Source organism: Setaria italica, chromosome VII (assembly GCF_000263155.2).
Source record: "Setaria italica strain Yugu1 chromosome VII, Setaria_italica_v2.0, whole genome shotgun sequence".
Taxonomy (NCBI): domain Eukaryota; kingdom Viridiplantae; phylum Streptophyta; class Magnoliopsida; order Poales; family Poaceae; genus Setaria; species Setaria italica.
Genome location: NC_028456.1, coordinates 29,821,305 through 29,848,362, shown reverse-complemented (window position 1 = coordinate 29,848,362; position 27,058 = coordinate 29,821,305). Strand labels below are relative to the sequence as shown.

The 27,058-nt window shown below is 43.1% G+C and overlaps 3 protein-coding genes across 3 annotated transcripts; all 3 read right to left on the bottom strand.

Moving 5' to 3' along the window:
* On the bottom strand, window positions 1-9,084 carry LOC101781548 (myosin heavy chain, skeletal muscle). Its single transcript, XM_004976745.3, has 9 exons — window positions 8,897-9,084; window positions 7,784-7,883; window positions 2,686-7,164; window positions 2,332-2,556; window positions 2,082-2,240; window positions 1,567-1,725; window positions 1,153-1,311; window positions 769-915; window positions 1-698 (listed from the first exon to the last, which is right to left on the bottom strand). The coding sequence occupies exons 2-9, from the start codon at window positions 7,853-7,855 to the stop codon at window positions 480-482; spliced, it is 5,619 nt and encodes a 1,872-aa protein (XP_004976802.1). The 5' UTR covers window positions 7,856-7,883; window positions 8,897-9,084; the 3' UTR covers window positions 1-479.
* Window positions 9,085-14,173: 5,089 nt separating this feature from the next.
* LOC101781154 (gamma-aminobutyrate transaminase 1, mitochondrial) lies at window positions 14,174-19,315 on the bottom strand. The gene is made up of 19 exons (XM_004976744.3): window positions 19,116-19,315; window positions 18,327-18,457; window positions 18,115-18,199; window positions 17,882-17,954; window positions 17,680-17,777; window positions 17,483-17,575; window positions 16,976-17,049; window positions 16,777-16,815; window positions 16,574-16,662; window positions 16,394-16,470; window positions 16,227-16,301; window positions 15,929-15,976; window positions 15,775-15,858; window positions 15,595-15,682; window positions 15,404-15,482; window positions 15,217-15,307; window positions 14,919-14,997; window positions 14,640-14,755; window positions 14,174-14,557 (listed from the first exon to the last, which is right to left on the bottom strand). The coding sequence occupies exons 1-19, from the start codon at window positions 19,158-19,160 to the stop codon at window positions 14,483-14,485; spliced, it is 1,539 nt and encodes a 512-aa protein (XP_004976801.1). The 5' UTR covers window positions 19,161-19,315; the 3' UTR covers window positions 14,174-14,482.
* A 4,810-nt stretch (window positions 19,316-24,125) lies between these two features.
* LOC101780468 (MADS-box transcription factor 31-like) lies at window positions 24,126-26,709 on the bottom strand. The gene is made up of 7 exons (XM_004976743.2): window positions 26,491-26,709; window positions 25,289-25,358; window positions 25,043-25,204; window positions 24,878-24,919; window positions 24,720-24,767; window positions 24,375-24,601; window positions 24,126-24,291 (listed from the first exon to the last, which is right to left on the bottom strand). Coding segments are annotated over exons 1-7 (738 nt in total). The 5' UTR covers window positions 26,679-26,709; the 3' UTR covers window positions 24,126-24,290.
* Window positions 26,710-27,058: the final 349 nt, after the last annotated feature.

The window sequence follows — 27,058 nt, the reverse complement described above, 5'->3', positions numbered from 1 at the left end:
TATAACAGAAGCCCTGAACTGGTTGAATTTGTACATTATAACAAAACTTACACCCTCCATATGAGCACGGTATAGGCTTCATGTGTTTTGAATCCATGCACTTCTGATCTTTACAGAGAAGAAATTTACATGAAAAACTTGCTGACGGCAAAACCAGTTGCACGCAGTTGGCCTTTTGCATGCGAAGGGTAGGAATGAACAAAAATCAAATTCCTAGCCCCCTTACCCAAAAAATGAAAATTAAGGCAAAACTCAACAATAGGAGAAAATAATTAAAAAAAAGACTTCCAAGATCTCCGACTCCTCCCTAAAAGTCGTCGATCGATTCCCACCAAGACCAAGGCCACCAATTCTTTCAAACTTTTGCCTGACTATAAGCACTTTCAGCTACGAATTAGTAACCGAGTTTCACTGAAAGCAATACTCGCAGTGGGATTTCCCATGGGCATCAACAGACTTCCAGAATCACAAACTGAGCACTAGTACCGCTTCCCGAGAAACACGCCAATGAGTATGGAGAGCAGGGCAACTCCCAGGATGAACTTGAATGCCATGATGCCAGAAGGTTCTTGCACTTCTTGCTGGATTGGGTTTGGTGAGGCCGCGTCAGCACCCTGAGATTTGTCATTTTGTTTGCTCGAAATTGTTGATGAATCCAAGGTGAACTCTCGGGATCTCAACTGCACAGCACCCTTTGCCTGCAAAGGGATTATGTGATTAGTTGCCAATAAGGTAACCAAGAGATTTCATCGGCACGTCTCTGCTTACCTGTTCCTCAGATTTAGAGTAAGCTACCTGCAGCTTCTGCTCAAGGTCCTGCACCTTCTTCTCCAGTTCAACGCTCTTGCTTACTTTTTGTGTCAACTTATTGAACTCTGTGGTAATCTCAGCAAGTTTATCCCTCTCTTCTGTGACCTGGAAAGCTCAGACGATTCAATGCAAGAGAAAAATGTTGCAAGCTAGCAAATGCACCATGCTATTTCAGCAAGTCGGTAAGTTTCAATAGTAAAAGGATGTCCTGTATTAGCCAAAACCTATAAGTATGGGTACTACAAAATTGCAAAGCTTCATCATGGTATTATAATATTTGCTGACCTCATGTAAGATGATGGTCTCTTTACAATGGGATAATGCTGCAAGGATAATGTTTACCTTCTGCTTGTAGTGCGCGTCGGCTGACTGTAACTTCTGTGCAAGAGCTTCGATTTGTTTCTCCAAGTCGTTGGCGTACTGACGTTGAGCTTCCAGCTCATCCAGTGAATGATTTTTATCCGCTTCCCATTGAACCGCCCTTAAAGAAACTTGTTCCTCCTGTCGAAAGAAAAATTATCCACTTATAAAGAGTCCACTGATATAGGAGATACTAAATTATCCTAGTAAAACATCATGTAATAGAATATAGCTTTTAATATTGTCATCTAGTTGCCAAAAAAAATGTCTATTTTCCTCAGAATCTTTAGTCACAGCTAACTTAAAACTGAGGTACAAAAGACTGAAAGCTGAAATTATGGAACCGTAAGCTGAAATCAGCACGTAGCATAAAATGAAAACTCAGAGAAACCCCACCTTTTGCTTGTAATGGATCTCAGCTTCTTGGAGCTGCTGTTTAAGAGCTGATACTTGCAGTTCAAGCTCCGAAGCACGCTGCTGTTCAGCTTCCAGTTGGTCCTCTGAATACTTCCTATACGCATCCCACTTTATCTCTCTCACTGAAGCTTGTTCTTCCTGCAAAAACAAACATTTTCGATGTCAAGATTGGCTCACAGAATTTTGGAAGAGAGAATATCAGCGTTTAAATATTATTGGCCCCTTGAGTTAACAACTTCAGTCATGTCAAAACAGTTGAGCACAACGCAAGCCCCTTTGTTTCCATTTTAGATTAAACTGAGACAGGTTTAACAATTTACGATTTCTCAGTAACTGTAAGAGATATATAGAAGCAAACCCAAGACACACAAGTTTCGTCTCTAAACAAGTAGGAAGTGATATATTTGGCAACCCCTAATTTACTTAGCAATAAGGCTTGAAAATAAGAGCAATTATATCACATTTGAATTGGTTTTTAGTACCACCAGTTTTACCTGATTTGCTATGGTATGGTAGGCACCATCCAGTTCCTTTCTAATTTCCAGCAACTGTTGTTCCAACTCATCTTTCTCATGCTGTAAGTTTGCATGTTCCTGCATCTTGGCTGTTAGTGCTTCATCCTTTTCAGTTGTTTCCACCTGCATGGTCTCTATCTGAAAAATGTTGAATACATTATACAGATGAGATAGCATTTCCAGGTCAAACCCCCAAATAATCTGGAGAGAGATAAACAGGGACACATACCTCCTCCATGTATTTTGTCTCTGATAATGTAATCTGTCGCTCCAGCTTTGATATGTGCGATTCTTTTTCTGACTTGTCTACATTCATTTTCTCCTCCAACTTGGCTATTGCTTCCTCAAGGTCTTTCTTTGTAGTTTCATATTTATCGTTCAACGTCTGCTTCTCTTCCAGTGTATTTTGGTATTTGCTCTTCAGTTCTTCGAGCTCTTCCATGGTAGAAGATACCTGAAAAATGTTCTACTTTAGCAAACTATAAAACAAGCTTTCTTTTCTACTGCTCTGTAATGGTACAAGAACATCTATTGAAGCCACAAAATTAAGCAAAGTAACAATTAATGACAGTCATTTGGCTACCTGGATTTCTAATTCTGCTTTGCGCTCGATCATTCCATCTAGTGTTTTACGCAGTGAATGAATCTCTTCAGATGCCCCCTCCTTTTCTGCTACTGCAGCAGCAAGTGCAAGTTGTAATTCGTTCAACTTGTTCTGATGTACTTCTAACTCCCCATTCAAACTACTATTTGCTTGAGCCAAGCTTTCCTTCTCCACAAGGAAATGCTCAACCTTGCTTTGTGTCTCCTCAAGTTGTTCCTCCAGGATCTTTATCTTCTGTGAAGCTCCATCAAATTGAACCTTATGGTTTTCTTCAGCGGCAACAGCTACAGTTGCCTGCTCCTCGTAATATCCCAACTCAATTTCAAGGGCGTCCAGCTTCTTACTCAATTCTTTAATTTCACCTTCTTTCTGTGCTATCGTCTCAAGAGCTTCATGGAGCCGAGCTTCAATTTCTTCATTCTTTGATTCAGCTGCAGAATGGAGCTCCAAGCTCCTTGAGTGCACCTCCGTGAGGTGTGAGATTGTCCTCTCATGAACAGCTAGCTTCTCTGCAGCTTCTTCCTTCTCAGCATGAGTAGAGCTAAATCGTTCCTGTAGCTCATCAAACATGGCCAGCTTGGTATCCACTTCCTCTTTTAATGCCTTGTTCGCAACAGCCAGCTTTTCATTCTCAGCTTCGAGCAAAGCCAGCTTCTCCGTCAACTCTGTAACTTCATCTTCTTTCTGTGCTACCTTTTCAAGAACTTCACGCAGTTGACTCTCAATTTCTGCATTCCTCGATTCAGCTACAGATTGGAGCTCCAAGCCTCTTGAATGCTCTTCTATCAAATGTTCTAGTTTTCTTTCATGAGAAGCCAACTTCTCTGCAACCTCTTCTTTCTCGGAATTTATAGAACTACACTTCTCCTGAAGCTCATCAACCATGACCAGCTTAGCATTGATCTCTTGTTTCAAGGCTTCATTTACATGTGTCAAACTTTCGATCTCAGACTCGAGGGCAACCAGTTTTTCATTCAAGTTTTTCGCCTCAGCCTCTTTCTGTTCTGCTGCCCCAAGAGCATCACGCAGTTGAGCTTCTATCTCTGCATTCCTTGATTCAGCTGCAGAGTGGAGCTCTATGCCTCTACTGTGCACCTCAGTCAAATGTTCTACTGTCCTTTCATGCTCAGCTAGCTTCGCAGCAACTTCTTCCTTTTCAGCCTGAGTAGAATTAAGCTGTTCCTGAACTTCGTGAAGCAATGCCAGCTTAGCATCAAGTTCCTCTTTCAGGGCCTGATTTGTTCCACTCAGCATTGCAAGCTCAGCTAATGCCTGTTCCGCCTTTGACTCAGCATCGGAGACCTTGGTCTTGAGTTCTTCAATGGTGGCATCATGAGTAGAAATCTCTGATTCAAAGGCTTCGAGCTCCACCTTCATGGATTCCACCTCTTCAGTGGCTGCAGTTGCTCTTGATTGATAAGATGTTGCTTGTTCCTCAGCTAACTTCAGCTTTTCAGAGAGTTGCTGGCACTCTATGTCCTTCTGAGCTAGGTTGTCTGCTGATTGTTGGAGCTTCATCTCTGTATCTTCAAGTAAAGACTGATACAGAGCTTCCAAGTCTATTTTCTTGGAAGTTGCATGTTCCAGTGCCCTCCCTTTGTGCTCCAGCTGCTCTTCTGCAGATTTAAGCTTCTCAAGCACTGAGCTTTCTCTAAAACCCAGAGACTGCAGTTCATTTTCCACCTCTTCCATTTTACCACGGGCAGATTCTAATTCATCCTGTAAAGTTTGGACCTGCTTCTCTGCTTCCAAATGCTTTATGGTTGTTTTCTTTGACAGCTCTTCAAACGTTTCCTTTTCTTCGTTAACTTGAGCCAACTTCTCTGACAACTCAGCCTCCGTTTGCTTTGCTTCTGCTAATGAAGTCTCGAGTTTAGTTGATTTCTCCTTGTAGACTTCAAGCTCCCCAAAAAGCTCATCAATCTTCACACGGTAATTACTGCATTCTGTTGTAGCAGCTTTAAGCTCTTCATCAAGATCTATGCCAGTCTTCTCAGAAGATGCTAACTTTGACTCTAACTCGCTAAGCTGCAGCTTCAGACTCTGTTCTGAAGCAGTTAATTCCTGAATTTGAGCTTCAAGCTCTGAAACCTTCTGCATTGTGGTCTCGGCAGCTGTTTTGGATGCAGTGTGCAGGTCATTAAGGGATCGTAGATTTAGCTCCAGTTCTTCTTTGTGCGATTGTGCTTCTGAGAGAAGTGATCTTGTTTTGCTATGATCATCACTGGCCTCGTTTAACTGGGACTCCAGTTGACTGTACATGTCATTCTTAGTGGAGAGTTGCAGGCTCAGATCAGCTATGGTGTTATCATGGTGTTCCTTTTCTTCTCTCAATTTCACCAGCTCTTGTTGTAGATCCAGCACCTTTGATTCTTGGCTCTGCAAACTCTCTTCAAAAGATTGCTTTTCCTTCAAGTTTTCTTGAAGTTTAGCTTCATACTCTGCCATTAGTTCTTCAATTTTCTTCTTTTCTTCAGTTATTTGGGTCAATGACTCCATAAGCTCCTTCTCTTTCTCACTTGCTGCTTCCACCACAGCTTCAAGACTAGCTGCTTTTGTCTGATAAGCTTCTAGATCATCGGAAAGTTGTGAAGCCTTGCTTCTGTATTGTTCAAGTTCTTCTTCAACCCCCTTGAGCTTTTCATGTGTGCTATTCAGCTCCTGCTCCAGCTCCTGTGTCCGGGAGTATGCACCTTCAGCATCAGTCTTTGATGTGTGAAGCAAATCTTCCAGCTCAAGGCTTCTTTGCCGAACTGAATGAGCTTGTTCTTGATGCTCTGAGCATTTATCGGTCAGCTCCTTGACTTCTTGTTCAAGTAGCTGATTTTTAGATACTGAGGAATCTAGGGACAACTGTAACTCGTTGATTTTTTCTTTGAATCCCTCTACACTGGCCGCTGCTTCTTCAAGCTGCATTCCTTTTTCTGCTGATACAGCCGCTTCTTGTTGAATACGCTCTTTAAGCAGCTCTATTTCTTCACTTGATGCAACCAATTTATTTTCAATCTCATTGAGTTGTTGCTCAAGGTCTGAACCTTTCTTCTCAGCAGCTTGCACACTTGCGTCAGCTTCTTTTAGCTGTGACTTGAGTGCCTCTTCAGCTGCATGCATTGCCTGGATTTGTGCTTCAAGCTCGAGAATCTTCTGGTTTGCATTTTCTCCAAACGCTTTGGACTCACCATGCTGCTCACTGAGAGAATTCAGATTCAGCTCCAATTCTTGTTTTTGTGACAGTGCTTCTGAGAGGGCCAACTGTGCTCTAGAAAGCTCATCGTCAGCCTGATCCAGCATGGAGTCTTTTTCTGAAAGTTTTGAGTTAAGATCAACAAGAGACCCTTGGAGAGTTTCGTTTTCATTCTTCAAATTTTCGAGCCCAGCCTGCAAGATGACTATCTGCTCATTTTGCTTCTCTAGTGCAGCTTCACTTGTCTGTCTGTCTTTTGCCTGTTCATCAAGTTTTGCCTCCAATTCCTGCAAACTCAAAAGCTTCGCTTGTAGTTCTTCATGTGTTGTAGTAAGTTCATTCTCTAGTTTAAGAGTCTTCTCTTTAAGAGACTCTTCAGACGAACAATGGTGATTCAACTCTTCAGTTAGTTTACTGATGTCAGCATCCTGAGAGGCAAGCTTGTCTTCCAAATCAGCCACTTGCGACTTTGACAGCTCCAGTGCCTCTTGTACTACCTTGAGTTCTGAGATTGTGCTTCTCAGTGATTCTTCTATTTGCTGATGATCTGTGGCCTTATCTTGATGTTCCTTTATCTCCTCCTGAAGACTGCTAATATGTTTTTCCATTTCTTTCATGTTTGTCTGAGCCAGTTCCAGCATCTTATCAAGTTCTGAGGCCCTCTTTGCCTCCTGTGCAGCATGCAAGCTTCTTTCATCCTTCAGCTCTTCAAGTTTGCGGAGCTTATCAGCTGATGAATCCAATTCAGCTTCAATTTCTTGAATCCTCCTTTTCGAGCTTTCAAGCTCAGAAGCAAGCTCCTTCAGTGACTCTGTTGCTTCAGCCAGATCCTTATCTTTCACAGCAAGAGAGCTTTGAGCTTCTTGTAGAGAACTGTAGTGCTGGCTTTGCTTATTTTCTGCTTCTGTCAAGTCCTTTACCAGTTTGTCCTTTTCAGATTCAAGCTCTTCAATACGCCTAGTCAGCTCACCCAATTGTTCTGTTTGTTGGTTCAACATGGAGGAATCTAGATGTCTCGTGTTTGCTGCAACTGATTGTTCTTCATGGGCTGCCGTTTTTTCTTCCTGTGTATCACTTTCCTTTGTAACAGGTGTGTCAACCCTTGTACTTGGAGCTGCTGTTTCTTCCTCCATTTTTGCTGAACCAAAGTTTTCCTTCACATCTATCAGCTCGAACCCATCAGATCCTGTTCCATCATCTTCATCATTGTGTGCTTCCTTCACTTGCAGATTTGAGTTACCATTCAGTAGGTTTTCTTTTTCACCACCTTGTGCCTGTGAATGTGGCATTGTAAAAGTTCAGTGATCTGTTTGGAGCTTCAGTTTTTAAAAGAAAAGGAACACCACAAATTGGATAGTAACATTCGAGAAAAATTCAATAGTAACAGTGTACCAAGCTTCACTAATCTCAACCCAAAGTTTTCGCTTTGCTTGTTTTTTTGTAATCTCTATGCCCTTTTATAACCCTACTAATGCAACAGGTGCAAATATTTACGGCCTGAAACTGAAACTGCATTTGACTTTCTAATATAACCTCACCAAACCAATCCTGAAAACTGCATTGAAAAATGTTCAATACACAGTGCAGTCAGATTTCATATTATGTATATACAGAATCAAATAGAACAAGGATACCGGAGAGGTGAATATCAGAGCAAGGAACTTAACGTGACAAACACCAATATGGAAAGAACTAAGTTTGTGCCTCCGGGAAATGTGTGTATAAATGTACTAGAAGCTAAATTTTACTCAATTAGATACGACAAACATGCTATTGCAACGGACATCAATAAAAGCATCACAAGGAAACCGGAAACAAGACTTTTGTTGCTAAATGGCATTAGTAGTGGACAGCATGATGTCATTACTCGTCAACAGGGATATGTTTCCTTACCGGCGTCTTATCAGGCACCTTAGGATCAGTCGTCTCTGGAGCACTTACGTTGCCCCCCTGTTCGACTTCCATATTGCACAACTACTTTAGCTATCCGTCCCTGCAGATTACAGGAAGCATCACTAGCATCAATACCTGAATCGAATCATAGATAAGAACAGGCAAGGCTGCAATTCAAAGCAGACACTGAAAGTCCAACGGCATTAAAAAACGGGCCTCTTTTACAGGCTTGATGATGAAGGATACTGGGAAAAAGGTAGCAGCTAGAATCCAATGTCTACAGTAAAGAAAAAAGAGAACATTCTGTTACTAAGAAAGAATTAGCTGATTCATTCTTCCACCAAAACCTTACCAACTACACGAAAGTCGATCGGAAATCAATTGAATCGCAATCATGCAAAGGTCCCCACGGAGCGAGTTGAGAAGATCGCATGCAGATGGCACAAGATGCGCTCGATCAAAAAGGAAAAACCGAAACTTGGATTTGATCCGAGCTCACTGGCCCTTGAAGAACAAGATTGTAGCTACCAAACGCAAGGATCGATAGCAAAACACAACTCAGCAACCCGCCAGGACAAAAGCAAAGCCAAAAGACAAAGACGACGGCCCGCGCTCACCAACTCCCCCCACGACCGATCGCGGCCTACCACGAGCAGAGACATGCCATCTTGCAGCGCCTGCAAAGTCAAAAGCAGCGATCCGATCGAGACGAGCAAATAATCACCGGTCCCTGCCGCCGCCGCCGCCACCCCCGCCGGCCGGAAGATCGCCGATCGGAACAGCGGAAAAGGAAAGCAAGCAGGGAGGCAAGAGGCAAACGAAGAGGAGAACAGCAATACTCCGATGAGTTCCTGCTCTGCTAGCACGAACCAGGGAAGGCCAAGTACCCAACAAGGTGGCATGGCAGCTCCAAAACCAAACGAAATCAGATCAAAATGGCAGTAACAACAAGCAAAGCCAGGACCTCAGAACTAAACCACTGGGCCCTCGATGGAGAATCGCTAACCAAGACGCAATCGGACTAAAAAAATGAACTGAAAATCGAGAATTTCCGACCCTCTTCTTGAAACAAAAAGGAAGCTTTCTTATCAGAAGAAGAAACGGAAAGGTCACCTTGGATTGGAGGAGGTCCCGGCGGCGCGATCCTTCTTGCTTCTCCGTTTTCCTTCCTCCCTCTCGGCGGTTGCAAAGCAAGCAGCGAGCAGAAACCAGAACCAACCCGGCAATCCCCCCAAGAAATCGAGAGAGAGAGGGGTGGAGAGAGAGAAGGAGGGAGAGAATCTTTTTTATTTTGTCAGGGGTTTTTTCTTCGTGGGAGGGTTTATATGTGGGTGGGTGCGCGGTATGTATGCGGCTGGATACGTGCTGCTGAGCTGGCCGAGTCCGGCAGGTGGGGCCCGCCTGCAGGCCAGCCCGTCCGCTGGCTGCCAGGCTCACCGACCCGTGCGCTCACCTCCCCAACTGCCCCTGCCGGTGGGGCCCGTGCGTAGCTGGGCCCCGCATGTAAGCGGGTAAAAGTTGATTGGCGGCGTGTACAAATTACCCAATTGCCCCTGGACGCTACAGGCTGCGCATGTTGCAAGGACTTTCTGCAGCCAGAAAACCCCTAGCGTATTTTACATGGCTGACGGAATTTCTTTCTTTTTGCGAAAAATAGATGACGGAATTTAATTTGTTTTTTTACTAATACTAGAGTCAGTATTTTTTTTTTTAATACTAGAGTCAATATTGAGTTGCCATTGGCCTCGGAAATTTTATTACGAACACATTATGTTATGGAGTAATGCAGCCACCTACAATGTGAAGACCGTAGACTAGATCACTAATCACTAGAACGGCAATCGAGTTGTTCACTTCATCACATGTTCCTCCCTTTTTTTTTCATTTCCCACGCTGTCTAGTTGTGTGCGGGTCCAACATTTTTCTTTTCCTTCTTTTTTTTTGCAAAAAGGGGTCCAACAAATTAAAACATGTAAAGAAAAACAGCAAGTTGAGCTAGCAATAATCAAAATGACAATAAAAATATGTTCTCACATCATGTCGTTTTCACATATCCCACTTAATCAAGACCTTTCCCTTTTGGAGGACGCCATTCTCGTTCAAGATTAATTACGTTAAATACATATCAGCAGCTTCGATCACTTTAGCTTGTGGGAAAATGATGCGTCGATAATGCACGCCAAAAGGTGCTTCCATCGTGCACGTCTTTGGGGTTTGGATTACCTTGCAAGCCTACCTCTCTGTTCATCCGCAAACAATGAACTCCAATCATTTTCAGGTGTGCCCTCACTGCCTCTAGCTATCAGCATGATCGATGCTTCTGCCTGTCTCTATTCTCTAACCCCCCCCCAATTTTCAGTGACCATAACCAATTATTCGGAAATCATTGGATGAAATGATATATGCGGCTAAAACTAGAATGCATAAGAATGGGCCTTCTGGTATGGGCAAATTCAATCGCATAAGGAGTTGTCTCATGCATGCTATCGAAGGTTTTTTAATTCCATGCTGATGTGTAATATAAAAAGGGTAAAGTTTCAATTTTTCGAATTTTGATCCAATGTGTAAATTCCCATGGTGAGCCGAATGGAATGCCACGAATACTTGAAGATTCTTCATGACCTGGTCTGGTCTGCCAACAAAGACAACTTCAACAGATCACAATTATAAAACTAATTCAAGCCAATAATCAAATCTCGTCGTACCGTTTGCGATAACCTTCGAGTCTACATCAAGCAAGACATAAAAAAAGAAGCACTGCAAAAAATTAAATCACATATGGTTATTTTTCTATATCTAGCACGGATGGCCGGCACGGCCGCACGGCTGGCCACCGCAAAAAAGGAGAGCTTGCAAGGTTGGCAGGACCGCAGGAGAGGAAATAGTGGCCTGTGTGGCCGGTGCTGGCATCATGGCACAGACCAGTTGAGCAGCTCAGCCACAAGCTCCATGAAAGAAAATGAGAATGGAGAGGAGAGGGAGGCGATGAAGATGATGCCGTTGGCGTTTTTTGCGTCCCTGTGGGTTGGTCTCGTCGGGCCCACGGCGCAGTGGACGGTGGCTGATAATCCGCCGGCCGCACCGACCGCGGCGCCGGACTAGCTTTCGGCATGCTGATGCTGTCACTGACTGCACGTACTTGTCTCTACCTCAGCTCAAGAACATCAGTCAGCGGATGGAAAAGCTTGGTTTTGTTTAATTTAGTTTGTCCAGAAAAACTTCTGTATTTTAGATTCTTGCGTATTGCGTGGGCAGTTTCTTCGATCTTTTTGTTGTTGAGTTTTTATGTGGCTCTTAACATTATTCATATGTTGTGTGCTGTGCGTTGAAAACCACGTAAAAACCCAACATCTCCCACTTAGCTGAAACATTTCAAAATCAGTTTTATGTATCTAACATGTTTAGAAAATAATTCCGACTTTAGTTAGTGAACCTGCAGCTATGTTAGTTCTATACAAATATATGAATAAACATACCCGATTTTATTCACCACCTCTTGAATACGATAATAACTTCCTCAATGTATTTACTTTTACTATGAAATTCCAAAATAAGTGACAGGTGGTGATGCACTTCTCATGACCTTACATGATACGATAGATTCCTTTAGCCACACACTACCTTCCACTGCTCTAATGCAGCAACAAATTCCGGTTGCTAAGGTACGGTCACGTATGAAATAGCATAAATTCCAATGCCATCATTTGTTTGTATCTCTTAGTGTTAGCGCACATCATAATTCAGGGCTCACGATATTTTTTTTGATAAATTCAGTAGTTTTTGGTAGCAAATAAAATCAAATTCAGAGATTTTCTCCGTAGCGAACGCAATCAAGTTCAGTATATTTTAGCAAGTGGTCAAAGGAATGTCCACTGGCCAATAACTGAATTACTTCCAATTGACAGTGTAGCATTCACCAGATCAACCATCGCCTGCTCCAATCTGTTGTTTAGCAGAGCTCACATTGCTTCCCGGAATCCCTGCTACAGTTGCCGTCTTGTAATCTTGCGAGCTCACCACGTGTCTTGCCCCCATCGACACTGTTGCAAGCCCCGGATCTTGCAGGGCAGATTTGGCAAATTCCTGAAAGGCATGTGTGTCAAGCTGCGGCCGCAGGTGAGCCTGTCCATGTGGACAAGCATGTTCAGATGTTCTGAAGCATCCGATGCAAAGCATCATTACGCGCTGATTACTGTCCCTGAACACACTTTCTCACTAGCCAAGTCAGCACGCTTTTGTCTAATGAAGATACTACACGTCTTGATGTGCTTCAGGAAAGCACGCATTCAGGTTGGCCTTTGTCCGTGTTGTCTGAAACTCTGAATCTTCTTCTGCCGTCTCGTTGAAACTCGTCGAAAATTTATGTCTGTACCATTCAAATCAACGTAGGCTGAATTTGACAAAATCCAAAGGGAGGCCGGCGCTTAGCTGACTAGCTCGACGCCGGTCCCGTCATGGTGTAACCTTTCTTTTTTTTCAACTGTTTTTAATCTGTCAACTGCTGGTCCAGGCTTTTCCCCTGAAAATTCTTCCGCCGCCCATGCTTTCTTCTTCTTCCCGTCATCATCTCCTGCCTCGAAGCTTTTACCAAGGATTGGGCTCGAATTCGATTCCGGGTGAAAACAATTGCAATTTGAAACTTTAAGGCCTCCTTTGGAACATAGGAATGGGAAAATATGGGAATAGGAAAAATATAGAAATAGGATAGGAATGCATATGTAAAACAAAAGAATTAAAACTAGAGGATTTGTAGAAGGTTAGGTGTTTGGATGGTGTAGGAAAAACATTGGAATTTTGAAGGAATCTTAAGAGAAAATTTCAATTAATTAATTAATGTGGCATGCTTTGATTAGGTACAAGTAACCAGTGCCTTCCTTTATTAGGCACCACCTGCAGCCATTTATCCCTTGCTTGTCCTCGTTTCTTGTGCATAGAAAATTTTCAAAGGGATTTGAGTGTATTCTTTTTTTCCTATGGTTTTTCTATGGAATCAAAGGGAAATGAATCTTTCCTTTAGTTTTCTAGATCCATTCCTATGAACCAAAGGCTACCAAATTCATAAGAACTAGAATCCTATATTTTTCCTCTGTTTTCCCTCCGTTCCGAAGGAGGCCTGAGTCGGAATTGAACTGTTTCACGTGAAATTCCTCGAATATTTGAGCCGCCCTCGCCGCAGTTGCCGGTGAAGAGTCGCCGGCTTGGGCTGTTCCTTTCAGCTTTCCGGCGAGGAGGCGGCCGCCGGCCGGTCCTAAAACCGCAGGCGGGCACCGAAAGGCTAGCTACGGTCACGTCAGACAAGTATAGAAGGATTCCCTTTCCAACGCTGATGACGTGGACGACACCGTCTTTCCGGGCCCACTGCCACCGCCCACTGGGCTTTCCAGCTCTGACGCGGCCCCCGCCGGGCCGCCGCGCGGGGCCCGCCATGTGTACTTGCCTGGCCCACCAGCTAAGCACGTTTTCGCGCCCAACGAATGACGCCTGGGCCCAGCCCGCCAGCGGAGCAGAGCCCCCGTGCACACACTGCGCCATCGATTTTTGGCTTCTTCTTTTTTTTTCTGCCCGTGCAGGTGCTGTGCCTCTGATGATGATCGATGACGTCATGAGCGTGCTGTTGCCCCCGTGGGAGCTGGGAGGCGACTGGACTAGCATAGTTCGTGTCATATCGGATATTCGGATGCTAATTAGGAGGATTAAATATGAGCTAATTACAAAACTAATTGCGGAATCCCTAGGCTAAATCGTGAGACGAATATATTAAGCCTAATTAATCCATCATTAGCGAATGTTTACTGTAGCACCATATTGTCAAATCACAGACTAATTAGGCTTAATGGATTCGTCTCGCGATTTAGCCTAGGGGTTGTGAAATTGGTTTTGTAATTAGCCTATGTTTAATACTCCTAATTAGTGTTCAAACATTCGATGTGACAGGGGCTAAAATTTAGTCCGAGGATCCAAACACCCCTTAAGTATAGAGGGCAAGTGAAAAAAACATACTCTAGCAGTCCTTCTATTTCCTCCACCCTTCATTCCTTCATTCCTGGGGTGTCTAGAGAATTCTCTATCCATGAGGACTTTTGCTAAAGTTGGAAGCATTTCTGTGACCCTAAAAAAATAGAGAGAACCTCATTTAACCTTTGGAGCTTTGATTTACCGGCTATTGCTGGAGTTGCTCCTACGCAAGAGGCAGGTCTTCATGCTAGGGACCCACTGACATGGACCCACTCAAAAAGAGGCCGAAAAGCAACACTTGACTCTTGACTGGCTACCGTCTCTTTCATGATTCAGCAGTCTATGGCCCATATTTTATGACACTTTCTAAGGGTATACTGAAACCTCGGTTTTCATGTACAGTTAGAGTTAGTATTTGAAAATTAGAGCACAAAATTGCAGAAGGTTCAAACTGCAATTCCTCCGTTTCAATTGTAACCATTTTCTTTCCTTGCAAAGGTATGTATCGGAATATTTTACCAATAAGGATGTATACAGTTTGAGACATAAGGGGAAAAAACATCTATGTCCTGTATAGAAGTTATCAGTCACCATTGCTCAGTGACAGACAGCTGCTATCTTGCACTTCAAGAACAGTGCCCGTTCCAGTGCATTATTGCCATCTCCCAGCCATGGATTTATTCTTCTGTACATCAGCTGTGCTCATTTCTGCCTGACGTTTATCGTCATCGTCGATGCCTTTGGCTAATTCTTCTTGGATTTCAGCTCCGCCACCCTCGCCTCGGTGGCCTTAAGGGCTTCTCCGTAGATGCTCACCAGCTGAAAAAGCAAAGTGATCGATGTTACACGGGTACTCGAGACTTGAGAGGACGATAGCCATACTGTGAATCACTGATCTTACCTCGTCGACTTCGCCAGGTGTCATGATCAGTGTTGGCGACATCATGATGGCATCACCGGCAACCCTCACCAGCATGCCGCGCTTCTGGCACTCCTGCCCAAAGATTGCACCAACGCCTGAAAAAGTATCAGCCGACAATATACAGACTTTAGGGACTTTCAGCAGATTCAGGTTGCGCTTTGGTTCCAAGATGGTGACTTCTATAGGTATCTTGGAACAGGATTAGTAAGGCCTAACTCTATTATATTTCATTGTGTACAAGCTGCTACATTTACTCACCCCATTCAGCAGGGAATAGATCAGTCGGTGATTTGTTGTTGGTGAATTCGGTTCCCATTATCATCCCCAAGCCACGAATCTGCAGTATAGGAGCACTGTAGTCTTGTATCTGAACAAGAAAAGGAGCCTCTGGGCAGGGGCGGACCTAGCCCAAAATCTCACGATGACCGGGCATTCGTAGATTCATGAAACATAGCTCAAGCCCAAAATCTTAGCGGGGGCATGTGCCCTCGCCAGGCCATATGTGGGTCTGCCCCTGCCTCTGGGTAGGTTTTGCAATTCAGAAATAGAGACGTACCTCCCCGATAATTGGACTGTCTGCAAATGCCCTAATTCCATCCTGGAACTTTGGAGCAATTTGCTTTACATGGCCAGGAATATCCCTTTCACTGATGCCATTTTTGCAAATCACTCATCAGGAACAAGAGATGATAACTAAAAGAGGTGCAGGGATGCTGTGTCATGTTACAAAAAGTGCAGCATACCGATAAATTTTCAGAGCTTCTATGGCCACAGCACAGGCAACTGGATGACCGGAGTATGTAAATCCATGAGCAAATGAACCTGTAACAAAAGGTAACATGGCAGCACATGCGATGTTTCAGGAAAGCTCACCATATGTCAATGTAGAAACAATATAGTTGAGCTCACAGAATGATAAATCGTTTAAACTTACCAAGCTTATTACTCTGGGAATGAATCACATCTGATATCTCTGGGCTAACAAGAGTTGCTCCTATGGGTACATAGGCGTTTGAAAGAGCCTGTAACAGTGAAATTGGCATGACTCATTGAGTCGTTCTGCATTATAACTTATAAGCACTGTTCACGTGTACAGTGGTGCCGAACAAATTACCTTAGCTAGTGAAACAAGATCTGGTTTGATGTTATAATAATCAGATCCGAACATAGTTCCCAACCTTCCAAATGCAGTAATGACCTAGAATGGATTAACTGTCAGCAACACATGCATCCTGGACATTGTTGTTTTCACAGAAAGTGTTGTATACCTCATCTGCTATGAAAAGAATGTCATACTTCTTGACCACTGCTTGAACCTGTTGATAGAAAACAAAATGATATACAATAAGCAACCAGGACCAGAATTGAAGTCCTTGACGTAGTCCTTTGCATAATACACTAGCTCTAGCAGTTCATGAAAAACGCTGTTTTTTCTGTAACCTTACAATGAATGAAGGAAGAAAAGGGAAGAGGCCAAGAGAGACAGGTGAAAAAAGCAACTATACTTTCAGAGAAGTTCAGTTTCATATAGGATTTACCAAAATATTGGAATTCATAGTAGCTAACCTTATCAAAATAGGTCTTTGGAGGAGGAATGACACCACCAGCACCCATCACAGGTTCAGCAATGAAAGCAGCAATCTGATAAATCAAAGATAGCACATAGGGAAGGTTAGTAAGCTTTGGACCTATTGACAGCATACAAACGACAAGGTTGGTGATAAGAACTTTACTGTTTCTGGTCCTTCTTTGAGAATAAGGTTCTCTAAATTGGTGGCAAGTCTAGTCGCAAACTCTTCTTCTGTCTCACCTGTTCCCACACCAAATGAGTTATTAGCAAAACATGCTGAGCTGAATTCATACAGCAGCTTTTCTTTGTGGAATTCATCTAGCAAAACTTTAAATCACATTACCAGGAAGATGATATCGCCAATAGTGAGGGCAGTCAGTGTGCAGAACAAAAGGTGCCGGTAGATCAAACTTCTGGTGCAGGGCAGGAAGACTGAAGATAGAGTGGTAATTAGAGAACTATTAAAGATCTATCTATGAGTGTGGTTTGACACATTTTAAAGATGTATGTAGGCAAATTGGCTTATTTTTTTAGGACAGTACTCACCCAGTTAGGCTCGCTGATATCAATGTAGACCCATGGTATCTGCAACAAGTGTAACAAGCATAAAAATGGAATCCCGAAAGCTTCCATACTTTCAAAGAACTGAACAAATTGACATCAGGGAACATTGCAAATTTTTTTATCAGGAATGGGCATTTATGTTTTTCTCAATGACAAAAGTTGATAATTGTACAAAGCTTACGCTTTTGTTCGTGCAATAAATTTCTTCTTGTTTGGCCTCCCCAACGCATTGTTATAATACCATACCAGTTTGACCTGTAAAATAAAAGCGCCAGCAAATGTGAGGAACAAAACCATGTGTACATCAAAGAGAAGGAAAAAACACATTAAATTACTAGAATAAGAAACCTTAAGCAGCTGCCAATTTGCTAGATATATTGCATAGAATACTTGGGGCAGGATGGCCATATCACAGAAAACCATGATCGATGAACCAACAACCATTTACTAGTAATGGGAGGGCACAAACATATTTCTTATGCGTGTGTAGACACCATGTAAAATTAACAATTCCCTCTAGTTTTTATGTTTAAGTAGTTAAAGATGAGAGGCTAATGCAATAGTGACTATCTAAGCAGTTTCAGTTATTTGAAGTAATAGTGAAGAACAGTAACAGCAACACCACTGCTGACATGAAATGTTTGAACCGTAAACTGCAGAAAATGGTCAGTGCTATTAATAGTCACACCTGAGAGTCATTTGCTTCTGAACCACTGTTTGTGAAGAACACTTTTCCCATTTCCCGTGCAGTGAACATGCTAAGAATCTCCTGTGCAAGATCCTGAAAACAGTAGCAAAGCTCCAATCTGTAAGTGATGTTTCAAAGGCATGCTGATTTCAAATATGACAAAACTAATATTTGATGAGAGATTCAAGAAAATATACCAATGAAGGTCTGGTTGTGCGGTTCCAAAAGGAATGATAGAAAGGTAACTTGTTTAATTGATCAGTTGCTGCTTTGACTAATCGAGGTTCACTACCACCTGAAGACATAATGAAGATGATGAAGTGATAGAAGCAGGTCTAACGTAACAAAACACACAGAAATAAAATGGTGTCACATTGTCACAGAATCGTATGTGCATACCTAAAGCTGTACACCATAGTCCTGCAAGAGAATCTAGGTACTTATTTCCATTTATGTCATAAACATAGGAACCCTGGATATAAAAGTAACCATTTAGACGGAGAAATGTAGTCCACCAATGTGAGAAAAAGCTTGTATATAGAATAGTCAGCATTCTAAGCTTAACTTCTAGAACTCAATACTGCATTTCAAGAGATAAAAATCAAAATAATGCCGAAGCTCAGAGTCACAACCTCAGATCTCTCAATAATCAGTGGATGCAACTCATTGCTCTGCCAGCCAGCTGTAAACGGTGCCAACATGCCATGACCCTTAAACCTGGACAGATCACTTTGCGAGTCAGTAGCAGGCAGTAATTTACACAGTAACCCAACTTTTCATACAACCCAATGAAGCAATAGAATACAACCGTGACAATTCCAACAAAAAGAAAAGAACTGCATACCCATTTTCTTCAGTTGAGTCAGATTGGGCAGACGGTGCTGAACTAAAATGTCTGACTGATGCATCCGGCAAACATTCTGTGTGCCCTTGCAAACTTGCAGTGCTAGTTACGTACTTCACTAAGCTGCTTGCCTGTAAACGAGCAGGAAAAAGGATCACGCATGAGCCGTGACAATGGCAAACCTTGGCAAGTGTGTGAACTCTGAATGACGAAGGTCGAATATTCATGTCACAGTACCTGAAGCCACTACATGATCAGCATTGAACAAAAAGCATCACACTTTGTACATCAAAGTCAAATGCAAGAAAGGGACTTAACTTTGCATCACATAGTAGTATCATAATACTACAATAGGAACGAAAAAGGTAATTGAAAGAATCCAGTACAGCATAACACACGTAATCAAAAGCATATAGAAGAAAAAAGGGAAATTTAAGGTGGCAAAGCATAATCGAAGAATGCTCTACTCCTTTTCTTTTCCCGAAAATTGCCCAAAAGCTGTGTGTTTTTTTCCCTCAGGCCACAGTTTTGACGAACGCCAAAATTATCCAATTCCATCCAATCAAAATCCCCACTTTCCTGATTCGACGAACGCCAGGATTCCCACGAACAACACCGTTATCTTCCCAACTGAGGAGAAGATAAAGCGGCCACAGGCCCGTGAGTGCGACGTGTCCGCTGCCCCCAAGAAAGATTCCACCTTTCTTTTTTGCGAAACAGTGCATCTACTGCGAGGGGAGAGGAGAGGAGAGGAGAGGAGAGGAGAGGGAGAGGCGCGAGGATCGTCACCTGGGCGGAGGCATTTGATCGGAGCAGGCGTCGCGCAATCATCATCTTCTTTCCCCGAGACGGAGGCGGAGACGGACGGCGCCCTCACGAGTTGTTGGAGCCAGGAAAGGAAGAGCGCGAGAAGCGAGGGGGCCTTGTAGTTGTAGGCAGGCCAGGCGAGCGAGGAGGAGGGCGCAGTTCGCGGACGAAGACGTGCCCAATTTTGTCTACGGAACCTCTTCCCCTGCTCCACTCGTGTTGGCCCAAGACAGGCGCAAAGCTTTTTTTTAAGGTAAAAGTATCAAAGAGTACACAATACTCGATCTTGTCCCTACCGTAACTGATGTGATTTTTATAAGGAAAAAAATTCGGGTCTCACTCAGGCCATGTTTGAAAAATTGTTTTTTAATCGGATTTACAGGGACTGGCGCGGAAATCAGTGATGAGAGCATCGGTTGTTTGACTTGTTTCCAACTTTCCATCCCAAGATGAACAAGCAAAGCCCTGACGGCGGAATGGGTGCAGCAGCTCATCCAAGGCCCATGTCAAGATCATGCGGAGTGGAGCCATGAAAGAGATGGTGGCGCGACTGGGGAAAAGCCTGCCTGATCGATTGGCGTCTTGTCAGATGCAGCCCTGTTTTCCACTCAACCTTGTCTCGAGTGTAACAACCAACTGCGTTTCGTCTTGACCCGCGTCCTCGGAACGTTTGTAGCACGTGGCTGACTGGCTGAGTCACGGAGGAAGGGAAAAGTAGGATTCGATGTACACAAGCGGTACCACCGTACCAGGATCCGTCTCTTTTTATCTTTCGTGAAAACCTTTTAGAAATAATTAAAAGTTTTCAAAATTTTGAAAGGTGCTTTGTGTAAAAATTGAGATGCAAAGTATTTTTTATAAAAAAATCATACAGAAATGATGTTTTCAAGTGGTAGGAATTTTGTCTGAAATTTGTCATTTTGTATGAATTTTTAAAACTGACTTTTGCACCTCAACTTTTAAGGCCCTGTTTGGGAAGGGCGTGTTAAAATTTAACAGGGTGTTAAACTTTAACACCCTCAAATAAAGGTGTTAAACTTTAGTATCTTGAGGTGTTTGGATGATCTGTTAAAATTTAACACCTTAGGTTGTAATTGACAACTTTACCCCTCATTACTCCTCTCAATGGCAGCCAAATACCCCTTCTTCCTTCTTCTCCTTCCTCCTCCTTCCTTCTTCCTCCTTTCCTGCGCCTGCCGCCTCCGGCCCCACCCCTGCTCGGTCCACGCCGTGCCCGGCGCCAACGTCGGCGTCGGCGCTGCCGGCCGCCCCGTCGGCCCCTCCCCTGCGCATGCCGCCTCCGGCCCCGCCCCGCCGCCGGCGTCCCCTACCGCGGCGCTAGCGGCCGCGCCCGCCCGAGCCCCCACCGCCACCACCTGCGCCGCCCGCCGGTCCCCACACCACCGGATCGGCCTCGCCCGCGCCCGCACCCGCCGGCCGCGCCAGCCGCCGCCCACGCGAGGCCGCCCGCGCTGGCCGCCGCCTGCCGCCCGCGCGAGCCCGCCGCGTGCTGCCCAGCGTGGCATCCCGACGCAGGAGCGGCGCGGACCGGCGGTGGCGCGCGATGGGCGGACCAGCGGCGGCGCGACGGGCGGACTGGCGGCGGTGCGCGACGTGCGGATCGGGGAAGGAAGATGGGGGCAGTGGAGGAGAGAGAAGAGGAGAGAGAGGGGGGCAACCAGGGAATAAGTGGGGAGGGGGACCACTTTTAACACCTTTAGCACATTTTAACACCCCCTCCATGTGTTTATGAAAAGAGGGGTGTTAAATTTTAACACTTCATCTTTAACACTTGTGTTTGGCAACCAAAAGTGTTAAAATCTGTTAAAAAGGGGGTGTTAAACTTTAACACCCCCTTCCCAAACAGGCCCTAAGAAAAAGTACATTGACAAATGCACTATGGATGTGCATCATTTAGAAAAAAAAACTTATAAGCTTTTAGAGGGGTTTTATTGTTAAGTGTCATCATCCGATAGCATATTTGTCTGGTGCCAAATATATCTGCATTGGTGGTATGCAAAGGAATTCTACATGTAACTAGATTGGCTCACAAGTTGCAAAGTGCAGGACTCATGCAAATCGGGCATCTGAGCCAAACTAAATCTTGTGACGACCACTTGTTTACTGCTGCAACTACCCTCTCTCCACCTAGACGCTCAATTCTTCAGACGCAGGTGTAAATTCGAAGCATGGAAGGATCAGTTGAGGTCATGATTTATAAACATTTATATTTTTTATCATGAAATAGGTTTTAGTGTAGTGTTTGCTAGTTTGTTCAAGTATTTTATAGAAGTTAAATCTTTCTTATCCAGTTTGGACATCTGCCGCTAACAGTTTGAGGATACTATGGCCTTAGATTGATATAAATGAGTCGTATAAATGTTGTCGGTGTAGTTGCTTAAAGATTTTCAAACATTTATTTTGTTCAGTCTCTGATTTCAATGTAGTACTTTTGGTTTGAGCATACGAGCACATCGCAAACTAAATGAGCCTTATCAATGGCATGTACACTTCACTCTCTAGAACAACAATTTTGATGTGCCGAGCTATCATATTTTTCGGATTTTTGGACATTTAATCAAACAAAACCCTATTCTCATTTCTATAAATAGAAGTGTGTAATGCAAGAAAGGTGTACGCCAGTTGCAACTAAGTAGCCTTGCAACATCTAGTATAGGATGGCTATGAAAGCAACACTTCAATTCATTGTGTTTGCTTTAGTTTTTATCAATTTTATAGCACATCAATCTTTGAGTGAGCAGGATTGTGACAAAGAGAAAGAATTGGTAGAGGAACATTGCAAGGTAACCTATCAAAATTCGTGGCAAGTAGGTACTCCCTTCGTTCCAAATTGTAGGTCGTTTTGGCTTTTCTAGGTTCATATATATTATTATGCATCTATGCATCTAGACATACACTATATATAGATGCATAATAATATCTATGCACCTAGAAAAGTTAAAATGATCTACAAATTAGAACGGAGGGAGTATCCCCAAGCAAACCCCAAGCAACCATTGTCGTCAAGTTGTGGGACATTCTAATATGGTCTGTATTTGTCGTAAACTCACCTCTAATTAATGATGAGATTGACATAAGTGCAGTTAAACTTGTACGTCTTGCATGTGATTGTGGCCAACCATTGCCAGTTGGAAGCAAACGCGGAAGTAAGTTTTGAATACTAATCATTCTTTTAAACAAGAAGTTCATCATGTACTATTATTTCTTTTGTGAAATTAGTAACATATGTTCACATTGTTCTTCCAAAGACTCTTTATCCAATATGAACAATAAAATATGATATGATTTTTGTTTGTTAGGCTGGACAGTTCCACCCCCACCACCGGTGTAGCTACCAAGGGCAGGGCACTACCATGATATTTGATGAATCCATCTTGCACAAAGGAAGAATGATGAATGGATAAATGTGTTCTTATATGGGATAGGACTTGTATCATGTGTTTAGTTACAAAAAGTTATTAATGATTAAATTTAATTAAGTTTATCCAGATTTTGATAAAAAAAATAGTACTATTGCCCCTTAATAAAGAAAAAAAATCAGGTTTGTGGCTCCACTTCTGTGTAGAAAGCTCTACGAGATTGTGACATACCAAAGGCTTAGCTTCCATTGGCCTGATGACTGTGGTGCCGAGTGTGAGGTCGAATATGCATCTTAGTTTGGATGTGGTCGAATATGCATCTTGCACAAGGAAGAATGATGGATGGATAATTGTGTTCTTATATGGGATATGACTTGTATCATGTCTTTCATCATGAAAAGTTATTAATGACTAAGTTTAATTAAGTTTATCCAAATTTTGAAAAAAATAGTACTATTACCCCCTTAGCAAAGAAAGAAAAATCAGGTTGGTAGGTTCGCCTTCGTGTAGAAAGCTCTATGAGATTGTGACAAACCAAAGGTTGCCTGATGACAGTGGTCTCCAGTGCGAGGTCGAATATGCATCTTAGTTCGGATGTGGTCGAATATGCATCTTGCACAAGGAATAGTGATGAATGGATAACGGTGTTCTTATATGGGATGTGACTTGTATCATGTGTTTAGTCATGGCAAGTTATTAATGACTAAATTTAATTAAGTTTATTCGAATTTTGAAAAATAATGTACTATTTTCCCCTTAACAAAGAATGAAAAATCAGGTTTGTGAGTCTGCCTTCGTGTAGAAAGCTCTATGAAATTGTGACACACCAAAGGTTCATGCTCCATTGGCCTGATGACAGTGGTGCCCAGTGTGAAGTCGAATATGCATCTTTAAGTTTGGATGCGGTTGTTGACAGTTGACACCATAAGATGCTGTCGTTGCTTGGAGAACTTGTGGAAAACCTACTCCTCAACTGAGTGTCCATTTGCATTACTTCTTTTTTTTTTACTTACTATTGCATTGCATACTTGTTCTAAAGGTAGTTACTAAAAAATTGTATGTTCCGTGTGGTTTTCTAGACTATAATGGCGGAGAAAATGTTGTAATTTGTAAACGCCGCAGGCTGGTAGCATGACTAGGGTCGGATGATCGACCATTTGCCCAGGCCGTCTAGGCATCTAGAGTACATCCAACACCACAGTCGAAACGGTCTAAAAGACCTTCGGTTTGGCATCATCCGGAGGTTTTGTCCTTGGGCGGCTTCCGTCATCTGGAACCATTTTTCTACTCGATCGATGCATGCTGTGTTGACTGATGGGTTCAAGCTGTCCATGTTTGCGTGAAGCAACCTAACCGTTCCATTTTCGAGAGAAGAAAAATGATACCAATTAAACTGATCCCTCGTGTATTCAGTCCGAATGAAGCAAACGTGAACTCCCAGCCAAGCAAACGTTGGAGCAGACTCTTCTTTCATCGCACACAAAGCAAAACATTCAACTTTCTTGAAGAGTTAAAACATTTCAAATTTGATCAAATTTATACAATAAAGTACCAACATTTATGATACAATAAGTACTATTAATTTCTTTATTAAATATATTTTCATAGTATATTTATTCGGTGCCATAAACCTCATCCCTATAATTTGGTAAACGATGACACAGGGACAAGTGAACCAGGGTAGGGTAAATAAACTGAAGCTGTGGGAGACTGTAAGCACTCCTAGAACAGGTCACACGACGCAGTACGTTCAGGTCAGGTCCAGCTGCCCCAGCAATCTGCAGAGAGCAACACTGTCGATCAGACAATTCAGCTCCATGCAGAGAGAGAGAGGCAGTCACTCAGTCAGGCGCTTGATTACCAGAGCCAGCCATGGAGGTTGGCGTCCTGCAGGTTGGGCTGCAGCGGCTGGAGCCTGTACCCGTGCACCTGCGGCGCCGCCGCCGACGTCTCGGCGTCCCGCCCGTGCAACCGCTGGCTGCTCTGGCCGCCGCTGCCACCGGCCCCCGCGTCCCACCACGGGAACGGCCTCGGGTTCGCCGCCGCCACCATCTCGGCCGCCTGGCTCTGCCCCCTCGCCGCCGGGTTCTTCTCGTGTCCACAGTCAGCCACACGAGCGAGTTCAGGTTCATCAGGTGCAGGTCAATTTGGAACAGGGAAGGATCAGTTGAGGTCAGGATCGACAAGGTCCAACCAAGCGTCTTACCATCAGGCACAGGAAGCCGCCGCTCTGTTCTTCTGCCATGCGCATCTCCTGTCCAGCGAGATTCATCCAGGACGAAACAAAAACTCTGTCAGAACTCGAAACTTCTGAAAGGATGTAGCTACGAATAGTAGATGGATTACTGCTGAAACCGTGCTTACCCTGTGGCGCATCTCGAGCAGCTGCTGGTCGAGTAGCTCTTGCTGCCAGAAACAAGGGTGCCGGCATTAGCACTGACGAGTCTCTCAAGAATTTTGTATACGACAATAAAGAACCTACTACAAGGACTCCAACAAACTGTTGGCGTGCTAGTGCTTGTTAGTTACCTTTCTCAGGCGAACTTTGTACAGCGAGAACTCCATCTGCTGCTCAAGGTTGCTCAGGTCTTGCACAGAGAATGAGGCCAGGTCCTCCCCCATGTACTGTCCCATGATGATCCTGAGCCTGTTCCTCTCATCCTTCATCCTGGTCATCTCCTGGATGATTTTCTTCATGGTCCAAGGAGAGATAATAGCAGGTTTCATCAGTGGAAACAGGCATAGTCGCGTCTTGGTTCAATAGAGTCGGCGTACCTGCTGGATGTCCATCTCCTCAAAACGGGTGCTAGGAGCTTTCAGGTATCTGTCAAAGATGTTTGCTATCCTGCAAACGAGACAGAAAAAAAACAAATGCATGATGTAAGAATGTTTAAAGGTTGTATGCTAGGTTGAAAGGATATAGTTTGCAGGAGTCACTACAGATCAGTTCTGAATTCTCACAAAAATGTAGTGTCATTAACAAAATGTTACTGCAGAGTAAGTCTGGAACTTTGCAAACTACTGATGGGCTCTTAACTACAAAGGATTTCTTCATTGAATCTAAATATAGTTTGCAGGAATCACTACAGCTAGGGGATTTCAGGTATCTGTCAAAGATGATTGCTGCATCTTGTTTTTCTATATGAAGGAAGCTATATTCCAAGACGAAATTGTGCCCTGGCATCTGCACCCAAAATGATGCATACAACCAAATACAAAGGTAATAGGAAAAAAGACAGGCACAAGCTGGATCTTGTATATTACATGAAAACATATCCAATTTTTGTTTGAAAAAATGTATATACTATTTGTAAAAATGCAAGTATACTAAACAACCTTAAGAAATTTGTATCTTGAAAAATGTGACAAGGCAAAACAACATAAGATAACTACAACATATCTGAAACTTATATATGTCCTAAACATGAAACATGTGATGGGGGCTTTCAGGTATTTGGCATTGATTTTTGCTATTCTGCAACCAAAAAAGAAACAGCAAATATATGTAATATGGTACAAGAAAGATTAACTAGAGGTAGAACTCCAGATGGGCACTCAACTGTCAAGGATGTCTTTGTTGAAACTACATGATCATAACATGAGGCCAGTATCTACCAATGTATATGTTAAGTTAAAAGTTTTTGCATACTGTATGCTAAGTTAAAAGATTGTAATTGGCGATAATAAATGCAAATCAGTTCTGAACTGCTCATGAAACTATGGTGTTTTTACTAAACCTTACTGCATAATAGCTTACTCTTATATATTATGAGACAATATGTCCTACAAAAAATTTGAAACCAATCTCTACATAGTTTGTAAAATTGCAGGACTACTAAACAAGCTCAAGAAACTTCAACCGCAAGTTTTGTGTATCTTCAGAATATGACAATAAAAATATCGTAGTGACAACTACACCCTATCGAAAACATCTACTTCTCCCCGAAGATGAAAATGAGCAGGAATGTTTCACGCACCTCCATGGGGGGCTGGAGTACTCATACATCCTGCCACTGCCAGAGAATATGATGACTCCGATTTGTGCGTCACAAAGAATAGCTAGCTCGTTTGCCTTCTTGAACAGCCCCATCCGCCTCTTGGAGAAGGTAACTTGGCGGTTCGTTGGATTCTCAATCTTCTTCAGCTCTACTTTTCCACGCCCCATTGGTCCAGTTTGGTGCTTCTTTTCTTCTATTCAACCTACTAGAACATGTATTGCAAAACATAACAGTCATGCTTCAGATACCAAAGTTCATCCATGATAAGAACCAAATAAAGGTTTCATAGTGTGATTGGAGATAAAAGCAAATGACTTCAAACCACCAAGATCATGAGACAATAACAAATAATTTCATTCTTTCAGATGCAGGATAGGATAGAAACTTGGTCCATACAGGCACAAATGCTAGTAGAACTGTGTAGTGCCTAGACTTCCTGGTTTATAAACTTCAACAAAAGGAACAGTTGGCCCAGAAAAATCAAACTTTCATGAAGATCAAATGGATACAAAAGCACGAGAAGATGAAAATATTGCATATGCATGAG

What these genes read in the sequence shown, in the direction of transcription:
- LOC101781548 (XM_004976745.3), bottom strand. Translation starts at nt 7,855, where the DNA reads ATGGAAGTCGAACAGGGGGGCAACGTAAGTGCTCCAGAGACGACTGAT. An exon ending in AAGCAGAATTAGAAATCCAG is followed by an intron (nt 2,557 to 2,685) that starts GTAGCCAAATGA and finishes AACATTTTTCAG; the next exon opens with GTATCTTCTACCATGGAAGA. An exon ending in ACGCGCACTACAAGCAGAAG is followed by an intron (nt 916 to 1,152) that starts GTAAACATTATC and finishes TGAGCTTTCCAG; the next exon opens with GTCACAGAAGAGAGGGATAA.
- LOC101781154 (XM_004976744.3), bottom strand. Translation starts at nt 19,160, where the DNA reads ATGATGATTGCGCGACGCCTGCTCCGATCAAATGCCTCCGCCCAG. An exon ending in TCAAAGAAGGACCAGAAACA is followed by an intron (nt 16,302 to 16,393) that starts GTAAAGTTCTTA and finishes TTGATTTATCAG; the next exon opens with ATTGCTGCTTTCATTGCTGA. An exon ending in GAAGCTCTGAAAATTTATCG is followed by an intron (nt 15,308 to 15,403) that starts GTATGCTGCACT and finishes AAATGGCATCAG; the next exon opens with TGAAAGGGATATTCCTGGCC.
- LOC101780468 (XM_004976743.2), bottom strand. Translation starts at nt 26,678, where the DNA reads ATGGGGCGTGGAAAAGTAGAGCTGAAGAAGATTGAGAATCCAACGAAC. An exon ending in ACAAAGTTCGCCTGAGAAAG is followed by an intron (nt 24,920 to 25,042) that starts GTAACTAACAAG and finishes TGTTTCTGGCAG; the next exon opens with CAAGAGCTACTCGACCAGCA. An exon ending in TGCTCGAGATGCGCCACAGG is followed by an intron (nt 24,768 to 24,877) that starts GTAAGCACGGTT and finishes CTCGCTGGACAG; the next exon opens with GAGATGCGCATGGCAGAAGA.